Genomic DNA, 18,907 nt, shown 5'->3' with positions numbered 1-18,907 from the left:
CCTTCATAATTTCTATAAAAATCCTTTAGAATTTCTAGTAAACAGTATACCTCAAATTATTCGTTGTCACTTAAAAGTATATAATTTGTAACTGCAAATAACCAAAAATAAAAAATTTAAGTATGCATTTTTACTAATATTTTAAAAGAACTTACTATAAGAATGCAATAAAAAATTGTTCTCTTTTTCCCAGTAGGGGAACCTGTTGTACCTCTGACCACTTTTTGCTTCCGGGCATTTTTTTTCTAGATTATTGAATCAATTCAAACCATTCAAAGTTTGTGTTATTCTCTTATATTTTGTGCAAAAGTTATACTTTTGAATCTTTTCAAAAGTATAACTTTTGCACAAAATATAAGAGAATTAAAGTTAATAATAACATACATTAACCAAACAACTATTTACGACAGTTTTGTTATTAAAATAAGATAAACATGAGTATTTACTTTTTAAGAACTAAAGTTTACAATTCCTCGTGGATCAACACAATCTATCCTTAACATAATATTTTACGGTAAAAAGAGTTGTCATGGACTAATATTTCAAATGGTAGGGGAACATGGAGTAAGATGACGAATGGGGCAAGATGAAAACGTCTTGTTATCTTTAAAACTCAACTAAATATGAAATCTGACTGTAATTAAGAGGGAAGTAGATTACATCTACTAGATTTATTTATACTTTCTCTGTAAATATTATTTTCGGAATCAAAGATAATTGTTAAAAAGGTTTTTCCTATATAAAGGAAAAAAAAAAAATTATCCACTTGTGTTTGATTTATTTCATCATTACATCACCAGCCAAAGGTAAGCAAGAGTTTCTCATTCAGTTTGTTCAATTTGGAAGCCATACAAGTAGTATTAAGCTATGATAACTTATTTATGTAGAGTCATTTTGAAGATTAAGTAGCCTAGGGGCAAGATGAACGGGGGCAAGATGACTCGTTTTTCCTTTCGCCAAAGTACATGTTTTACCATAAACCTGTAACGTAATAACTTTTGAGTAGCTTAGACATTATTAAATTGCTTTATTATGCATTAAAATATTTTGTTTGACGTTTGCTTTATTTTGTTGTGTTGGAATTTGCTATGAACTGATTAGTAGACTTTTTTTGCTATATAAATATATAGTTTGATTGTTTTAAAAATTACATAACCGTTTGTATTACATATCTTATTAACTAGAATTTATGATATCGTGTTATTTGAGAAGGTAATGGTTTAACGAAATTTACTTTTTTTGAACTCGCCATCTTCCCCCGCATACGGGGCAAGATGATAATTTGAGGTAACTTTGGTTAATGAGTTTTTTCCAGGCAATTTTTAATTTTTATATGGGTTTTTTTTATATATATGTGACGCATAATAATTTTTTTTCCACTTTTTGATAAAGTTTTACTTATTGAAACAGTTATTGAATAAGATATATGTGCTTTTCAAAACGTTCGTTATCTTGCCCCATGTTCCCCTACTTCACGTTTTTTCAAAATGATAATAGTAGACCAACAGGACGGAGTGACTAAACCCAGCAAGCACACAACGTTGAAACAACGTTGAAATAACGTTGATCGACGTTGATCAACGTTATTTCAATGTTGTTTCAATGTTGTTTCAACGTTGTGTGCTTGGTGGGAAGGTACAAAGTGGTCAAAGGTACAACAGATTTCCCTACTTCCTATTATTCCCATTCTAATTTCACCATTTTCAAGTGAATTAGACCACACTTCCAAGACCTGGATGGAATTTCCACGTTTACTATTTCCATGCGCACCTCTATCAAAAAGGCAAACAAGAATTAAATTACTGAAATTAGAATGTATCTTTTACGGCTCAGTAAATTGCCATTAATATTGATTTGTTATATATATACTATATATTTTTAAACCAGATGAAACGGCGTTTTTTTAAAGGCTTTCAAACATTTTTCTCTATGCATTAATCTACCAATTTTTACTTAGCCTTACCTGTTATTCAACAAAAAAATATATTGCACCCTGTAATCTGTAAGGGTTTCCAAAAAGTTTGGATTAGATTTGCACAAAAGTTTGGAGTAAATTTTTTATAGGATCTATCTTTTTTCTTTCGATTTACAAAAAAGCGTAAAAAATGTTAAATTTTAGAGTAAATTTACGATTAATGTTTTGAGGATTACCCCTTTAAGAAACAAGCGGACCGTTTAGTGATCATTACGATTAACAACTTTAATCTCGGTTACGGCAATATAGAATAACTTCTCACAAAAACTTGTGAGCATTGTACAATAATAATATCACGAGTTTGTAACTGGTCTTACACATTTTTGGTTGAATAAAAAAGATAATTCATGGTTTTTACTTAAAAGCCCCGAAACTTTATCAACTAAGAAAAATGTATGATCCAATAGATGAAGGTAAACTTACAAAAATAACCGAAATTTAATTTAGGAAGTGTGCAATAAAAATTAGTTGCTCATACAAAGTATATTTGTTTTATAGCTTAGCTTAAACTTTTGGAAAAACTGTTACTGTTTAATAGTTACATATACATTGGGGGTTTAAAAGAAACTGCCAACTTTTTTTGATAAACAAAAGTTCTAGTTTGTGTTACTTTTTGATGCTTAATGCTGACTAATTATTCATGTGAAAATATTTTCAATAACCTTTAACATTCAGTGAGACCTGGATAAACTGTTAACAGAACATTTTTACTGCATTAAAGATGCTGAATTTTTTAGCAAGGAAATTGGCCTAAGAGATAAGTTCAAGAGATAAAGAAAAGCACTTTTGGCTTATGAATCATTGTTCCATAGGCTGAAAGAAAAGAAGTTCTTACTTCAAATTGTGATTTATAATGAAAGTTAAGCGTACTGTAATATTCATAAGCACAAAAAGGTCACGAGTTGAACTTTTCCCATTGGCAACACAAATTCCAAGGCCAAATATCTATGAGTTCAAAGTCATGCTGTATTTTTTCAAAAATATCTAGTGTGTTATTAGCTGCTGGAACCTAGTAAAACTGTAAAGGAGGAACCTTATAGGTAATAAGTAATAAAGTTTAGCCAAGAAATTAAATGAAACAACAACCAGAATACAACAAAAGACACAAGGTAATTTTCCAACATAATAGTGGTTGGCCAATATTTGCTCTTCTGCCTATCATTTGTTTGAATTGTTAACTTATGGTCTTTCTGAGCAGTATTTTCATTCTAGTAAAGATATAAAAAAGGGATTATTGAATGGTTTGTATAAGAAGACTTTTTTCTGCTACAAATCTATAATGCTAGAAAAATGGGAAATACTTTCCTATTTACATAATAGCTTGTAACAATTAAAATGAAAAGTGTCCTAATGTTTCATTAAAAAATATTTTGATCTCAAAAAAAAAAAAAAAGAGATGGAAACTTTTTTAAACTCCCAGTTTATAAATTTTGATTAACTCATAATTTTACATAAATATATTTATATAAACATTTTCTTAAGATGATGATCACTATGATAATCAAGAGGATGATGATGAGATTTCAAAGGAATTATGGCAAGAAGCTTGTTGGACTGTTATCAGCTCTTATTTTGATGAAAAAGGTCTTGTACGCCAACAGCTTGACTCTTTTGATGAATTTATTCAAATGTCAGTTCAAAGAATTGTGGAAGAATCCCCTCCAATTGAATTGCAAGCAGAAACTCAATATACAGAAAATGAAATAGAAGAACCAGTAAGTAATATTTTATTAGCCATCATGATACTAAGTTAAAGATATTAGTCATTAAATTTGTCATATCTTACATACTGAATTTTTTTTAAGAGCTATTTGTTTGTAAAGCAGTTGTTTCAAAACATTTGCATATTACCTACAAACTCATCTAAGAATAGCAAATTTACTTAATAGTTGTTAAACTATAAATATCAGTAGTATATAAACTATAAAGTAAACTTGCTTCTTTAAAATGTAACCTGCTGTCATTTCTTAATATGTATACTTTTTTTTTATAAGCACAAGATGTGTTCAAGAAAGTTGTAAAGCTTTAAAATGATGTGAAACAATTACTAAGAATGATGTTAAAAAACCAAATTCATTTGCTATGTTTTTTTAAATTTACTCTACAGCACAAACTTTTATGGCTTAGTATAATGTAAAAGAGCCTTTTTCAGCTCTTTGTAGTTATTGCCCATTTATTCAATAATTTCTTCTTTCTCTCAGACTCGATATCAATTAAAGTTTGAGCAGATTTATTTATCAAAACCAACTCATTGGGAGAAAGATGGTGCCCCAAAACCTATGATGCCCAATGAGGCTAGGCTGAGAAATCTAACGTAAGGCAATTTTCGTTGCTAGAACAATGGACTTTTTTTTTTTAATTTTGCTCTTTTCACTGAGATTTTATTAGGTTTTTCAAATAACAGTTAAAACTGAAAAATATTTTCTACATGGTTTTTTTATTGTCAATATTGGCATTAAGCTTTTAGATGAATAAATACCAATCAATGTAAGTATTCAAGAAATCTTCTCAGCACATCTATTAAGATTGATTGTGATTTTGAAAAGATGTTAAGTTTTTAGGCTGGACTTTTTAAAAAAAAAATTGCTGCACTGGGTTTATATTTAATTTTCTTTTTATTTGTATTAAAATGATTTTTTTTTATTAATTAATACTTCACATTTGCCCTGTAACATTTATTCTTTAAATCATTTTCTACTATTTTAAAACAATATTTAAATAGGTCATTTAAAATTTGCCCTGTAACATTTATTCTTTAAATCATTTTCTACTATTTTAAAACAATATTTAAATAGGTCATTTAAAATTTGCCCTGTAACATTTATTCTTTAAATCATTTTCTACTATTTTAAAACAATATTTAAATAGGTCATTTAAAATTTGCCCTGTAACATTTATTCTTTAAATCATTTTCTACTATTTTAAAACAATATTTAAATAGGTCATTTAAAATTTAAGCCCTATGTAAAATCTCATGCTTCTGTTCATACAGTAGGTTGCAAAAATATTAAGTCAGTTGATTTTTTTTATGTTTCTTTCAAATTTAAAGCAAACAAGAAAGTTAATAATTCAAATTGTTTTAAATTTTATAAACAGCAGTTTTATAAACAAAATAAAAAAAAATTTTTTCAAAAAAAAATTTGAGAAACTTTTTTTATGAGAAATATATGCAACTGTTAAAAAAAAAACAAAACAAAAAAACAGAGCAAAAATATATCAGTCAGGGTGCATTTTAGTACTTTGTATGCGCACCATGATCTTTCACACATGCATGAACACGTCTAGGCATAGATTCAACTAGTTGGGGGCATAATTCTCTTGGAAATTCATTCCAAAGCTTTTCTAAGGCCTGCTGTAACTGCGTAACACTGGCTATGCTCTCTTTGACCGATCTCTTGTTTATCCAAGCCCAAATGTTCTTGATGGGATTGAGATCTGGAGAATGACCTGGCCAAGGCATGACCGTAATGTTTTCCGATCAAGCCACTCTTTAACCGAAATTGTAGTGTGAGCCGTTGCGCCATCGTGCTGAAAAATCCATTGTTGTCGTCTTCCATAAAAAGCTCTGGCTGTTGGCAAAAGTTTACTTTCAAGGGTCCCTTTGTAGCTGCAATGGTTAATTCTGCCGTTATAAATGTTGTATGACCCTGTTCCTTTATGGGAGAAGCATCCTCATATTCTAACTGATCCTCCTCCACCTTGTATCCTTGGTACACAAAAATGCTCTTTGAACTTTTCACCAGCCAGCCTCTTGATGATTAATCTTAATTTGCGATTTAGCACCTCAAAATTGGATTCAATGCTGAAAATGACTTTGGGTCAGTCTTCTACAGACCAGTGAAGTCTTTCTCTACACCACTTTAATCTTTTTAGGCGATCTGAGACACGGAAAAGTGGTTTTTGAGCAGCAACATAGCAATCTAAGCCTTTCTTATTTAGGCATCTTCATACAGTCCATCTACTAACTCTAATGTTACCAGGCGTATTTGTGAACCCTTCAGCAAGTTAGCGGTAAGAAATTTTAGGGTCTTGTCTAACCTTTTGATAGAGATAACTTTGGTCTCTTGAAGTTAGCTTTAAAGGCCTACCAAGCTTTTCTGCCCATTTTTGTGTTTTTACTTTACCAAATAATTACCAATGCGATTAACTCAAGATATAAAAATGATAACTTAATTTTATTTTTGCAAGAACATTTATATAGTTCGAAAGAAATCAACCACCAAGTTTTAGATCACTCTGATAATATTTCAATGAGATATTTCAACTTAAGTTGTTATATTTTAGTTGACTCTATATTTTTGTTACATTAGAAATACATGTATGTTCTAATTGAATTAATAATTACTCAAGACTGGTTAACCTAATGAGTGCAAATTATATACCATTCAATAGAGAATCAATTAATTAACACATGTAATAGGCTTTTAATCGTATTAATTTGTTGGTTTCAAAGATAATTTTGAAAAAAACAAAAATTTCGCATAAAAAAACTAGTGACTCTATTTATGCAACCCACTGTATTTGTTTTCTTATATTTAAATGCTTTTATAGTTAATGTAATTTAGTTTATATATCTAATAGTCTTTATTAAGTTAAACTGTAACTTGGATTATTGCACCTTTTTTTTAGTTATTCTGCACCTTTATATGTGGATATCTCTAAAACTATTACTAAAAGTGGTCAGGAACCTGAAACTGAAGAGCATAGTAAAATATACATTGGAAAGATACCTATTATGTTACGTTCAACTTACTGTGTTCTCAGTGGTTTAGTAGATCGTGATTTAACAGAATTAAATGAATGTCCATTAGATCCTGGTGGATATTTCATTATAAATGGTTCTGAAAAAGTATTGATTGCACAAGAGAAAATGGCTACCAACACTGTTTATGTTTTTCATAAAAAAGACTCAAAATATGCATATTCTTGTGAAATAAGGTCATGTTTGGAGCAGTCTTCAAGGCCTACAAGTACAATGTTTATATCTATGTTGGCAAAAGGTGGTGGTGGTGGAGCTAAAAAAAGTGCAATAGGGCAACGCATCATTGCAACAATACCATACATTCGTCAAGAGATACCTATTATGATTGTTTTCCGTGCCCTTGGATTTGTTTCTGACAGAGATATTTTGGAGCATATAATCTATGATTTCAGTGATCAAGAAATGATGGAAATGGTAAAATCTTTCTAAATTTAAAATGTGTTCACACTGTTAAAATGTACTTCACCCTGTCCCTTGACAAAATTAAGATCTACGGATGTTTAAAAATATATATATATATATATATATATATAGATTTATATTTAGTAGATTGCATATCTGTTGAAATTAAAATCCTACCTGCTTATCTAAGGTATGATGCTGTTTCATTTAAACCATTTAGGCCAATATGTTTATAATTTGCAGACATAGCACAGCCATTTTAACATTCATTATTTAAATCTAAACAAACAACAAATAATTAAAATGAGTTAAATACAATTTCATAGGTATCAAAGATGGACCAAGCTCATATTCAGTATTCATTTTTTCGAAACGTATATTGGATATTAATTGGGAAAATAATTTAGAACATAACAGCAAGTTAGAAGAATCATTTAATTTATATATTACTGAATACAAAGACAGAAAACAATGAAGATTTATAAAAAAAAAATACATGTGCTTAGAAATATCTATAAAAGGAAATTAAAAAGCAAGAGTTGTTTTGGACCTGCAAACAGTCAATAAAGTTATACTTTCCAATGAAAATTTAAGTAATTTTCAGATAAACACTGGAACTTGTTCAATTGACAATTTTTTTAGGAAAAAAAAATCAATTCCTGCATACTACAGAAAACATGCAAAAATCCATACCAGTAGAGTTTATAATACACTACAAAAAATATGTTTGATGTAGAAAGTGATTCAAAGGAGAAGGAAAAAGAACTGTTTGTCAGACAGATACTAAGAAAGTTATGTACATGGTAATGGAAATTAGACAAAATAATGGAAATACAGACATTAATTACCTTTAATTTTCTTCAATAACAAATTTCAAAATTGTTATTCTTTTTTTTTTTTTTTTTTTTTGTTATTCATTATAGAGTTTTCATGAATTAAAACTTCTTATTTCAGATTATGGCTGATTCTCTGATATGCATGCAATATATTTATCAGAAAATTTTTATCCAGAAGTAGATTGTGGTTTGACTAAGGGTGAAATGGAAAAGAATAAACAATTGGCAGATCTGAACATCCCTATTTTAAAATGATCCTTGTATTCTGAAGAGTGCACAGCTTTTAAAAAAGGAAAATTGACAATAGTTCACAGATTAGTAATGCTGTATATATTATCTTATGTTATAGAATCTTATGAGAACATGAAACCACTGTATAAACTCTTTAATTTGATTTTGACAGTGAATGGTTTGCAAATGGCCACTTACACATAACTCATCCCATACTACTGCATCAAACAATAATAATTTAGAGAACTTGAAATACATAAAGAGATCATGGACGATCTAAATGGTGATTTTGGTATGTCTACTAAATAATACGTGTGCAGTTGATGAATCAGATGGCATATTAGTTAAAGCTAAATACCAAGAATTACTTTTCAGAAAGGGAGTTTTGGCTCTTCCTAGGCCAGAAAAAGTTCTGTTTTGTTGAGTTAAAAATAAGTTGCCAAAGAATACCTGGTGAACAAGTAACTTAATAATTTAAGCAACAATTTTTATTGGAAAATATCTTACATGAAATGAATTATATTATATTTAGGGTAAGATTTTCAAAGAGAATCCATATTCTAAACTACTTCAACATTCAGATAAGCTTCTAGAGTCTGGTATCTAAGAAAAAGTTAGTCCATTACTGTTGTAATCTTTGACATTTGTTGCTTTCAACAAGTTTCTTTGTTAAAAGCAATCAATAATGTTGTCTTATTATTTTTGGACCTTAACACCTGCAACTTCTGAGGACACTGTTTCAGTGGACTTTCAAAATCAACATCATTATAGAATACATAAAAAAACATGACAAGTCTAATTCTAGGTATGGACTTGGGCTTTATCTGAATAGGTTGGATAGTCATAAAGATTCCATAAAGATTTTCCTAAGTATTGGTCTTGGTATCAGATTAACATCTGATATCAATCACGTATGTCTTATGGAGAGCACTTGATGAAAGCTGTTGTTGAAATTATCTCATAAAATTTTTAATAATTTGATGAGCAGTAAGGAATTTGATTACAACAGATATGCAACCTCTAACATTTTTGTTTGATATTTTTATAGATCTTAATTTTGTTGTATGATTTGAAATGTGTATTTTCTTATTTTTGATATACTAATATATTGAATTTAACTTGATAATAACTTCTAACTGATTTAAAAATTTATCAAAATAAGGTAAAACCATCACTTGATGAAGCCTTTGTTGTCCAAGAGCAGAATGTTGCTTTGAACTTTATTGGAACACGTGGTGCAAGACCGGGTGTTACAAAGGAAAAACGTATAAAGTATGCAAGAGAAATCCTGCAGAAGGAAATGCTTCCACATGTGGGTACAAGTGATTTTTGTGAGACAAAAAAAGCTTATTTCTTAGGGTATGATGATAGCAAATATCTTCTTAAATCAGTAGATTTTATAAGTTGTGTAAACACAATCAATATCATTATTTTTTTATTGCTATAATTAAATAAATTTTTAACAGTCCAATTGACTTGGTAATTATATTCAATTAATTTACATTTATGTAATTGATTTTTGGTTTATTATCTTTGTTTTCTATTAAAAAATTTTAAGATATATGGTCCACAGAATATTATTGGCTGCTCTTGGAAGAAGAGAGCTTGATGATCGTGATCACTATGGGAATAAACGTTTAGATCTTGCTGGCCCTTTGCTCGCTTTTTTATTTAGAGGGTAAAATTTGATTCTCTTTTTTTTTCTTCCCCTCCAACCTTTTTTTTTTTTTTTTTTTTTTTTTTAAATATTTAAAATGACTTTGTTTCTCATGCCTTGCCAAAACAATTTTAATGAGATAATGTCAGTATAGAAGTTTTTTAACAAATAGGTTGTTCAAAAATTTAATGAAAGAAGTTCGTTTATATGCTCAAAAGTTTATTGATAAAGGAAAAGACTTCAAGATAGAATTAGCTATAAAGACAAAAACAATAACAGATGGTTTAAGGTATTCTCTTGCTACTGGCAATTGGGGTGATCAAAAGAAAGCACACCAAGCTCGTGCTGGAGTATCCCAGGTTTTGAACAGATTGACATTTGCATCAACACTATCCCATTTAAGAAGGTTAAACTCACCAATTGGTAGAGATGGTAAATTAGCCAGACCTCGTCAACTACATAATACTCATTGGGGAATGATATGTCCAGCAGAGACTCCAGAAGTAAGTGATTTTTATTATCTCTTTAATCCTTAAAAAAGAAGTGTTTTAAAATAAGTTAAAATATTATTGTAGGGTCAAGCTGTTGGTTTGGTAAAAAACCTGGCTCTCATGGCATATATATCAGTTGGTTCTCAACCAAGTCCTATATTAGAGTTTTTAGAAGAATGGGCTATGGAAAATCTTGAAGAAATAAGTCCTTCTGCAATAAAAGAGTAACTTTTTGTCGGCTTTTTAAAGTTCTGTTTACTTTAATATTTGTTTGTTAGTATGGCAATAGTCATTTATATGAAATGAAATGTTTTTTTTTTCTTAGCGCTACAAAAATATTTGTTAACGGATGTTGGGTTGGAATTCATCGAGATCCTGAACAACTTATTCTGACTCTACGAAGGTTGAGAAGGCAAATGGATATCATTGTATCTGAGGTATAGATAAAGTATGACAGGTTTATCTGTAATAAATGTATGTAATAATTAATCACTTGTTCATAGCTTTCAAACCTATTTTGATTAAAGGTTTCCATGGTCCGTGATATACGTGATAAGGAAATACGGATTTACACTGATGCAGGAAGAGTATGCCGTCCTCTTCTTATTGTAGAAAACCAAAAGTTACTTTTAAAGAAAAGTCATGTTGACCAGTTGAAAGAGAGAGAATACAACAATTTTGGGTAAAGAAGTATTCAATTATTGGTAAAGGAGTATGCATATATTTAGAAGATATTTTATGGTTTTTTGGGGATATAGTCTCATTTTTAATATATTTTAGTTGGCAAGATTTGGTCAGCAAAGGCGTTGTTGAGTATATTGATGTAAATGAAGAAGAAACTGCAATGATAGCAATGAGTTTAGAAGATTTAGAAGAGCGAGAGCATAAATATTCATCAACATACACTCATTCAGAGATTCACCCATCAATGATTCTTGGTGTTTGCGCCTCTATTATTCCATTCCCTGATCATAACCAAGTGAATTATATTTCCAACATTTTTTTTCCCAAACTGTTTTAATTTTTTTGGATTTTTATATATGAAGTATAAATGGATGTTTATTTAGTCTCCACGTAATACTTATCAATCTGCTATGGGTAAGCAAGCCATGGGTGTTTACATAACAAACTTTCACGTTCGAATGGACACACTTGCTCATGTTCTTTACTATCCACAAAAGCCTCTTGTTACAACTAGATCAATGGACTTCTTAAAGTTTAGAGAACTCCCTGCTGGTAATAAATTTTACTTAGTTGTTAATATCTAGTCTTTGTAAATCTTTTCATCTGTTGTAAATTTAGACATGTGAAAAATATAATTAATACATATTATTTAATCATTTGGCAATCTTATAAACCATTTTATGAATGACAAATTTTTTAAGGTATTAACTCAATTGTTGCTATTGCTTCTTACACCGGATACAATCAGGAAGACTCTGTTTTACTTAATGCTTCAGCAATCAACAGAGGTTTATACAGGTATTTTTCAGTTTTATATCTTTAAATATTTTTGAAGCTTTCTATTGTTAACGCTTTTTGTTTCTAAAATGCAAATTTAAAATTCTTATATGTTTCCCAATTAAATTTGTGTGTGTGCAGATCTGTATTTTACCGCTCATATCGGGATGAAGAATCAAGGAAAGGTTTAGATCAGGAAGAGAGATTTGAAAAACCAATCCGAGATGAAACAACAGGTATTATAACTTTAACATTTCCTTAGAAATGGTTCAGCATTTATGGTGAACACGCCTAATATTGACTCCATTTTTACTTATAATAATTAGCTAGATATTTCTAAAAATATAGAAAATGGTGTCATTTAGTACTGAAAATGAATTTCAAAAAACACTAATTTTAGTTATTACTTTTAAAGTAATAACTAAAATTAGTGTTTTTTGAAATTTATTACCAAGGTTTTAAAACAAGATGTTAAATTTTATTCAAAAGTTCTATAATAGGAAATAGTCTTCCTTATATGGACAACCCAACTTACTAACAATGGGAAACCCAACATAAACAATATGCAGCAAACAATATAAGTTAAATACAATATTCAGCCATAAAATCTGCTCTAACTTCGGCACCATTATTTTGGTTATTTTAAAGAATTATCATTAATTTAATATTTTTTTAGATCTGTAGTGCATAAACAGAGTTTAATTTTTTTTTTGAACATTCAAATATTACCAAAAATTAAGCTGTAGTTGGCCTTTACCATAAAATATTATAGTAAGATAAGATGGTAAAAGGATTGTCTATGACGTTAACTCAAATCAAGAACTTTGAATCATATTGAAAGAAAGCCTACAAGTGGAAGTTTTGTACAATTGAAATATTTTGAAGTGCAGTGAAAGGTGTTGCTCATGACAACTTGGAGTGTTCACATGAAAATATTTGAAATGTTTTTTTTTTTGATGAATGGTTTACATTGTTTAAATGTTTAAAAAAAAAAAAAAAATCTTTAGAAATTTAATTTTACTTTAAAAGTTTCACTAACAAATGCTTAATTAAAAAAAAAAAAAAAAAAAAAAAGTTCTCTTGAATTTACTACTAATATTTTCAATTGTTTTAAAAAAAGTTGCTATGAAGTTCTATTACAGAACTTTATGTAAATTTTTTTTAAAACAGTGATTTTTAAAAAATTTCCATAGATTTTTTTCCTGCTTTTTCTGTAAATATAAGGGTCACTATACTTATTTTTTTATGGTCAGTTGCTGCATTAGATGTTAATATTATGATAAAAATGTACAAGGTATAATATTATAAGTAAATAAAAAATGTTAAAACAGTGCTGATGAGCAAATAAACAAAATGAATAGATACAAAACTATTTAAAAATTATTTCTAATGTAAAGCCCAGATCCACAATAAAAATTATGGGAGATTTATCAAGAATTCCAAGCTTGAAATTGATTATAAATTAAATTATTTCAATGAATAAAATATTTAAGAATATGTCAAATTAAAAGTAAATATTTTTTATTATTGTTTTTATTGTTATAAACATAGTTTAGTGCAAATTATAACTTTGGCAAAAGTTCATGATCTTTTGCGTAAACTCATTCAAGTCAGTTCATTTTATACATCCTAATTGAAGTCTGGTAATTTAAAACTGTGTGAATCTCTTTCCTATTTTTTTTTTCTTTTTTATTATTATAGATTTCTTTTTATATTTAGGCATGAGGGCAGCAATATATGATAAGCTTGATGATGATGGCCTTATACCTCCTGGTTCAAGGGTGAGTGGTGATGATGTTATTATTGGTAAGACTGTTACATTACCAGATGATGAAGATGAAACAGATGGTCAAGCTAAGCATTACAAAAAGAGAGATGCAAGTACTTTCTTAAGGGCAAGTGAAACTGGTATAGTTGATCAGGTCATGCTCACTATTAACGAAGAAGGTTATAAGTTCTGTAAAATAAAGGTGAGTTCTAATTGTGGTTTTCTAATTTGTTAAAAAGTAATAAAAAAATACATCACAGTGATTTTCTCTAAGTATTTGTTTAACATTTGGTATCGTTTGAAGTTTTTCATGTTGCAAATACATATTTATTTGTATTTTTTCAATGATCTATATTAAGTTTGATTTTAGTTTTGGTTTTATAAATATCTGAAAAGAGTTGCTCCTGATACATTTGAAATAGATTAAAGTGTAAATTATATTCCAATAGCATCATTAAAAATCTATAAGAATGAAATGCTTTTACTATTGTTTAATGCACTGGTCCAGACCTTCTGTCTGAAGGCTCAATCAGCCATTAGGATAAAACCAGTTAAAATTCTCACTAAACAAAGGTTGATTATTTGGTATATATCTCGGTCTGCTTATGTAAATTCACCTGCTTATGCAAAATAATGTACTAGTGTTTTATTGTATAGTTGACTAACTTTTAAATAGCAATTTAGTATAGTTTGTTAAATTTAAAGTGTTCTTTCTAATAGTTAAATAGCTTTATCACACAATAAATGTTTAGCTGTGGTAGTTTAACACCAATAAGGGTTTCTAGTGATTAGAAAAAAAAAGAAGAAGAATAAAAAAAGGGGTGATAAATATAATTGGGAGTCTAAATGTTAACTAAATCTGTGATGCTGCAGACAAATGTTGACAAATAAGTTTAAATTATGTTTGGCTAACCTGCTTAATTCATTTTAAGCTTTCATTCTAAGATTCTCAAAGGTTAGAGACTACTGTGTTAAAACTATCATATTACAATTTTGTAGTATATATAAAAACTGTGAGAGAATTTTCTTCTATTTGCTGTAACCTTTTTTTCTTGACAAAGGTTCGTTCAGTAAGAATTCCTCAGATTGGCGACAAATTTGCCAGTCGCCATGGTCAAAAAGGTACCTGTGGTATCACATATAGACAAGAAGTAAGAAAATCACTTTAAAAATGCTTTTTATCTTGTAAACTGTAAAGTGATAAATAGCAATCAATCAAGCAATATTAAATCAATATTTTATATCAATTTAGGATATGCCTTTTACATGTGAAGGAATCTCTCCAGATATTATCATAAACCCTCATGCCATCCCTTCTCGTATGACCATTGGACATTTGATTGAATGCCTACAAGGAAAGGTATGAAGCGATGAGTTATTTATTTTTATTAAAAAAGTTGTTGCGGCTCTAACTTATCTCAATGCTAAAACCATCACATTGTTCTTAATTTAAAATGAAAAAAGTTGTTTATGGTATTTAAATAAAAAGTATCAGCAGTTTCAAGAATTTTCAACTATTTTTACAAAATGTATATCTTTTATTTATTGATTGGTGCACTGTTTTGTTTTTTTTCTTTTTTTTTTGTATATATTTACAATAAATTATCAATTTTATGGTACAAGTAGTTTTGAATTGCAAGATGATTAGAAAAATTATTTTAAAAAAAAGATTCTTTTTCATTCTACTTTTAATTGGTTAATAAAATGAAATCTAGTTCTTAACAGTTGTTAATTTGAGTGATCTTTTGTTTAAATAATACAATGGAACTCATCAAGAGAAACAAATTTTTAAGAACGCAAAAGCACAGTTTTAACTCGCTCTTTATACTATTTAGTGTATTATGTGTGTGGTAAGAGCTTAGTAATAGCAACACTGATGTTTCTAAGAGTCATCATTAAAGCTGTCAATAAATTACAATTAAATTTCCTAAAACTTAAAAATGTGTACAATCTTCAACTTGAAAAGTTTTTCAAAACTAACGACTGATTTTTTGCTTCAAATTATGACATCATCTAAAGATGTGTGAGATATATATGCTGGAATATTTAAATTAATAGCAGTATCAAAGTAACTACCCAGCAAGCACACAACGTTGAAACAACGTTGAATTAACGTTGATCAACGTCGATCAACGTTATTTCAACGTTGTTTCAACGTTGTTTCAACGTTGTGTGCTTGCTGGGTATAAGATAATTATAAAATTTTAGTGCAAGTTGCTTATTATTGCATATCGGAATACGATTTTAAAAAGTAAACTTAATTTGGAGTATAGCGATAAATTATATATATATATATATATATATATATATATATATATATATATATATATATATATATATATATATATATATATATATGTATATATATATATATATATTATATTTATACTATATATAATGTATGAATGAAGCAATATTTTGATTTGTGCGTTTTTGGCAGCTCATTCTTAATTGGTTAAATTTGGTAAAATTGTAAATTTAGTAAAACATAGTTAAATTCATTAAAATATTCTTTTAATTGAATTTGTTAAATTGTTCTTTTGGTTAAATTTATTGAAATGTTCGTTTAACTAAACTGCAATAATTTTTATTTTCGAGGTTTCTGCAAACAAAGGTGAAATTGGTGACGCAACGCCATTTAATGATGCTGTTAATGTGCAATTAGTTTCCAGCCTTTTACAAGAATATGGTTATCATTTGCGTGGAAATGAGGTTTTATTTTCGTTTCCTCATAAATTTTTTAATTTGAGTAACAGGATGTTGGTATTTCAGTTAATTTATATTTCTTTAGGTTTTATATAATGGTTTTACTGGGCGCAAGTTAAACGCGCAGGTATTCCTTGGTCCAACTTACTATCAACGTTTAAAACACATGGTTGATGATAAAATCCATTCACGTGCTAGAGGACCAGTTCAGATTCTCACTAGACAACCTATGGAAGGTCGATCGAGGTGCTTCCTATATACTTTTATTACATTATTGTTATTAAAATCAAACGTAGAAAAAAAAAAAAAAAGCGAAGTTAAAAAATTGTTTTTTAAAATAAAATGAGTTCAAAGATAATACATAATACAGATTTTTGCGCTCGTTTGTAAAACATTTTATTTTTTGGATTTTTCACGTTAGAATCGATAGTTGAAAAATATTTGTTTATTTAGAGATGGTGGACTTCGTTTTGGTGAAATGGAGCGTGACTGTCAAATTGCTCACGGTGCAGCTCAGTTTTTAAACGAACGTCTGTTCGAAGCATCAGACGCATATCGTGTTCATGTGTGCAATCTTTGTGGACTTATAGCTATAGCCAATCTTAGAAACAATACCTTCGAATGTCGCGGATGTAAGAATAAAACTCAGGCAAGTATATTGTTTTGTTTTTATAGGCTGGTCTTGGTTGTTAGATTCCCGGTCTAAAATGAGTCCCAGTCCAATTTCTTCACGTTATTTTTCATTTGTTAAATTGTTTTTTTAACCTAATTTATTATTTGTTAAACGATTTATGATACTTGTCGTAAGCTCCTTAATAAAATTCGCATTGTAGTAATGTTAGCTTAGAATTAAAAATCTCATTTTTAGTCTGTAAAAAATAACGGGGAAAACGTTGACCATGGCTATTTGAATCCTTTACAAAATCAATATATTTGTAAAAATAAAACACTTTACGTAACGCAAACTAATTATTAACGTTATCTCAGCGTTTCTAACTAATCACTATTTTGAAACATTTTAACTGATCTTGCGAAAGTTTTACGTCCTCGTTCTAATAATGTACTTTTTTTTTAAAGGTCTCTCAAATCCGTATTCCTTACGCGTGCAAACTCTTATTTCAAGAACTAATGTCAATGAGCATTGCTCCTAGAATGATGGTGGACTGCAACAAAGTTATATGAGGTTTGGTTGCTCTCTGTCTATGACTCAGTGGCAGCATCGAAATTGCCTTCATTGATGTTCATCGTTTACGTAAAAACTAAATGTAAAAGTTTACATACTATAGATCTGCTAAGATATCCGCATTATCCGTCGATAGCATCGGATTTGTCTCACCATATTTACATCTTCGATATCTTTATTGTAAAAAAAATTTATTTAAAAATCAAAATAATTTTCTCCTTGATTTTAGTGCAGTGCGCAGTTAGGTAACAAAAACATGAGTTAAATTCTTGGTATGTTTGCGAAGGAATCGTTTGATAATATAGTATTAATATTAGTAGTTGAAATATTAATATAAAATGACATTAGTTTTAATTTTCCAAGTGAACTAGGCTGTAAGTCCCATTGAACTGCGCCGGCAGACGGAGAAAGGAGAATAAAAGGATACCCACGTTGGAGAGAGCGTAAAATGTCGATGGGAGAGAAACCATGGACATTATAGGAATTTATACTTACATAGCATTAGCATAATATTAGAAAAAGAATAGTCGTATCAAAAAATCTATTTACAATTAATTACGTTTTGGTTTTTGTTAATAGGTTTCTGGAAGTTCGGCAACCTCTTTTAAGACAAGACGTAGTGAGTACTAAAAAAACAGACATCAACTTAAATTGAGTCAAGAAATACAGTTTACTCGCATGTGACTCTTTGAAGTAATCAAAATTACTTAAAGATTATTAATTTAAAAATTTTTTAAAGATTTTTAACTTACTTAAAGGTTATTTATAAAGTACTTAAAGTTATTAATTTTGTTTTGAAGTGACGGTGTTTATGTATCGGTAAACTTCACTTTTAGATATATTTAAAATTCCACTCGAATAAATGTGCATCACTACATATCCATTTGAATTTCACTTTTCTCCAAATGTTTATTTCTCAATTATTTTGTTTTTCAAAGTTACCATCTTAATGATCTTTTTTTAAACTTATCTATCATTCTATTTTTTTCGTTTACTTTATTTTGTGCATATAAAAAAAGAAAATTTCAATTGAAGCAAATATCTCTTTTATGTAAATGTGAGGGGGGAGATTATTTTCAATAAAAATTTTAATGCATGCAATAAGTCCTAAATCTGAATAGTGTGACTGATCTATTTTTCATGCAAATGTACGTATGTGTCCAGCTGGTGTTTCGGCTGTCTCGCACATTTTTTCAATTGAATGCGTTATGTTTGAATCGAGTAAAAATTAAAGATTATGTTTGCAATTTCTTTGTTTTTCCCCCTCACAATACCTTACTTTAGGCCCTTTAAAGATTTTCTTAAAAAATTTTTTTTCAGTCTAAATGGTTGTAACTAAAGAAAGCTAAAGTTTAATTTAAAAATTTTAATTAGTTTTTTTTGCACATCACTATTTCATGGTACACTTCAATTCTTACACTTCTGTAAAATAAAA

At 28.8% G+C, this 18,907-nt stretch overlaps 1 protein-coding gene across 1 annotated transcript; it reads left to right on the top strand.

Moving 5' to 3' along the window:
- The first annotated feature begins 2,217 nt into the window (after positions 1-2,217).
- On the top strand, positions 2,218-17,680 carry LOC145199257 (DNA-directed RNA polymerase II subunit RPB2). Its single transcript, XM_090082801.1, has 21 exons — positions 2,218-2,388; positions 3,458-3,690; positions 4,177-4,289; positions 6,605-7,151; positions 9,369-9,565; positions 9,765-9,884; positions 10,036-10,366; positions 10,439-10,578; positions 10,680-10,791; positions 10,882-11,036; positions 11,135-11,333; positions 11,422-11,590; positions 11,740-11,836; positions 11,957-12,051; positions 13,535-13,785; positions 14,645-14,734; positions 14,836-14,943; positions 16,182-16,295; positions 16,375-16,535; positions 16,743-16,938; positions 17,367-17,680. The coding sequence occupies exons 1-21, from the start codon at positions 2,367-2,369 to the stop codon at positions 17,469-17,471; spliced, it is 3,555 nt and encodes a 1,184-aa protein (XP_089938927.1). The 5' UTR covers positions 2,218-2,366; the 3' UTR covers positions 17,472-17,680.
- The last annotated feature ends 1,227 nt before the right edge of the window (positions 17,681-18,907 follow it).

This window comes from Hydra viridissima, unplaced genomic scaffold (genome assembly GCF_058129835.1).
Source record: "Hydra viridissima isolate aposymbiotic clone 2 unplaced genomic scaffold, HvirCarnegie_v1 scaffold_3, whole genome shotgun sequence".
Taxonomy (NCBI): domain Eukaryota; kingdom Metazoa; phylum Cnidaria; class Hydrozoa; order Anthoathecata; family Hydridae; genus Hydra; species Hydra viridissima.
Note: the sequence above shows the minus strand (reverse complement) of the source record. Positions and strands in the feature narration are given on the sequence as shown.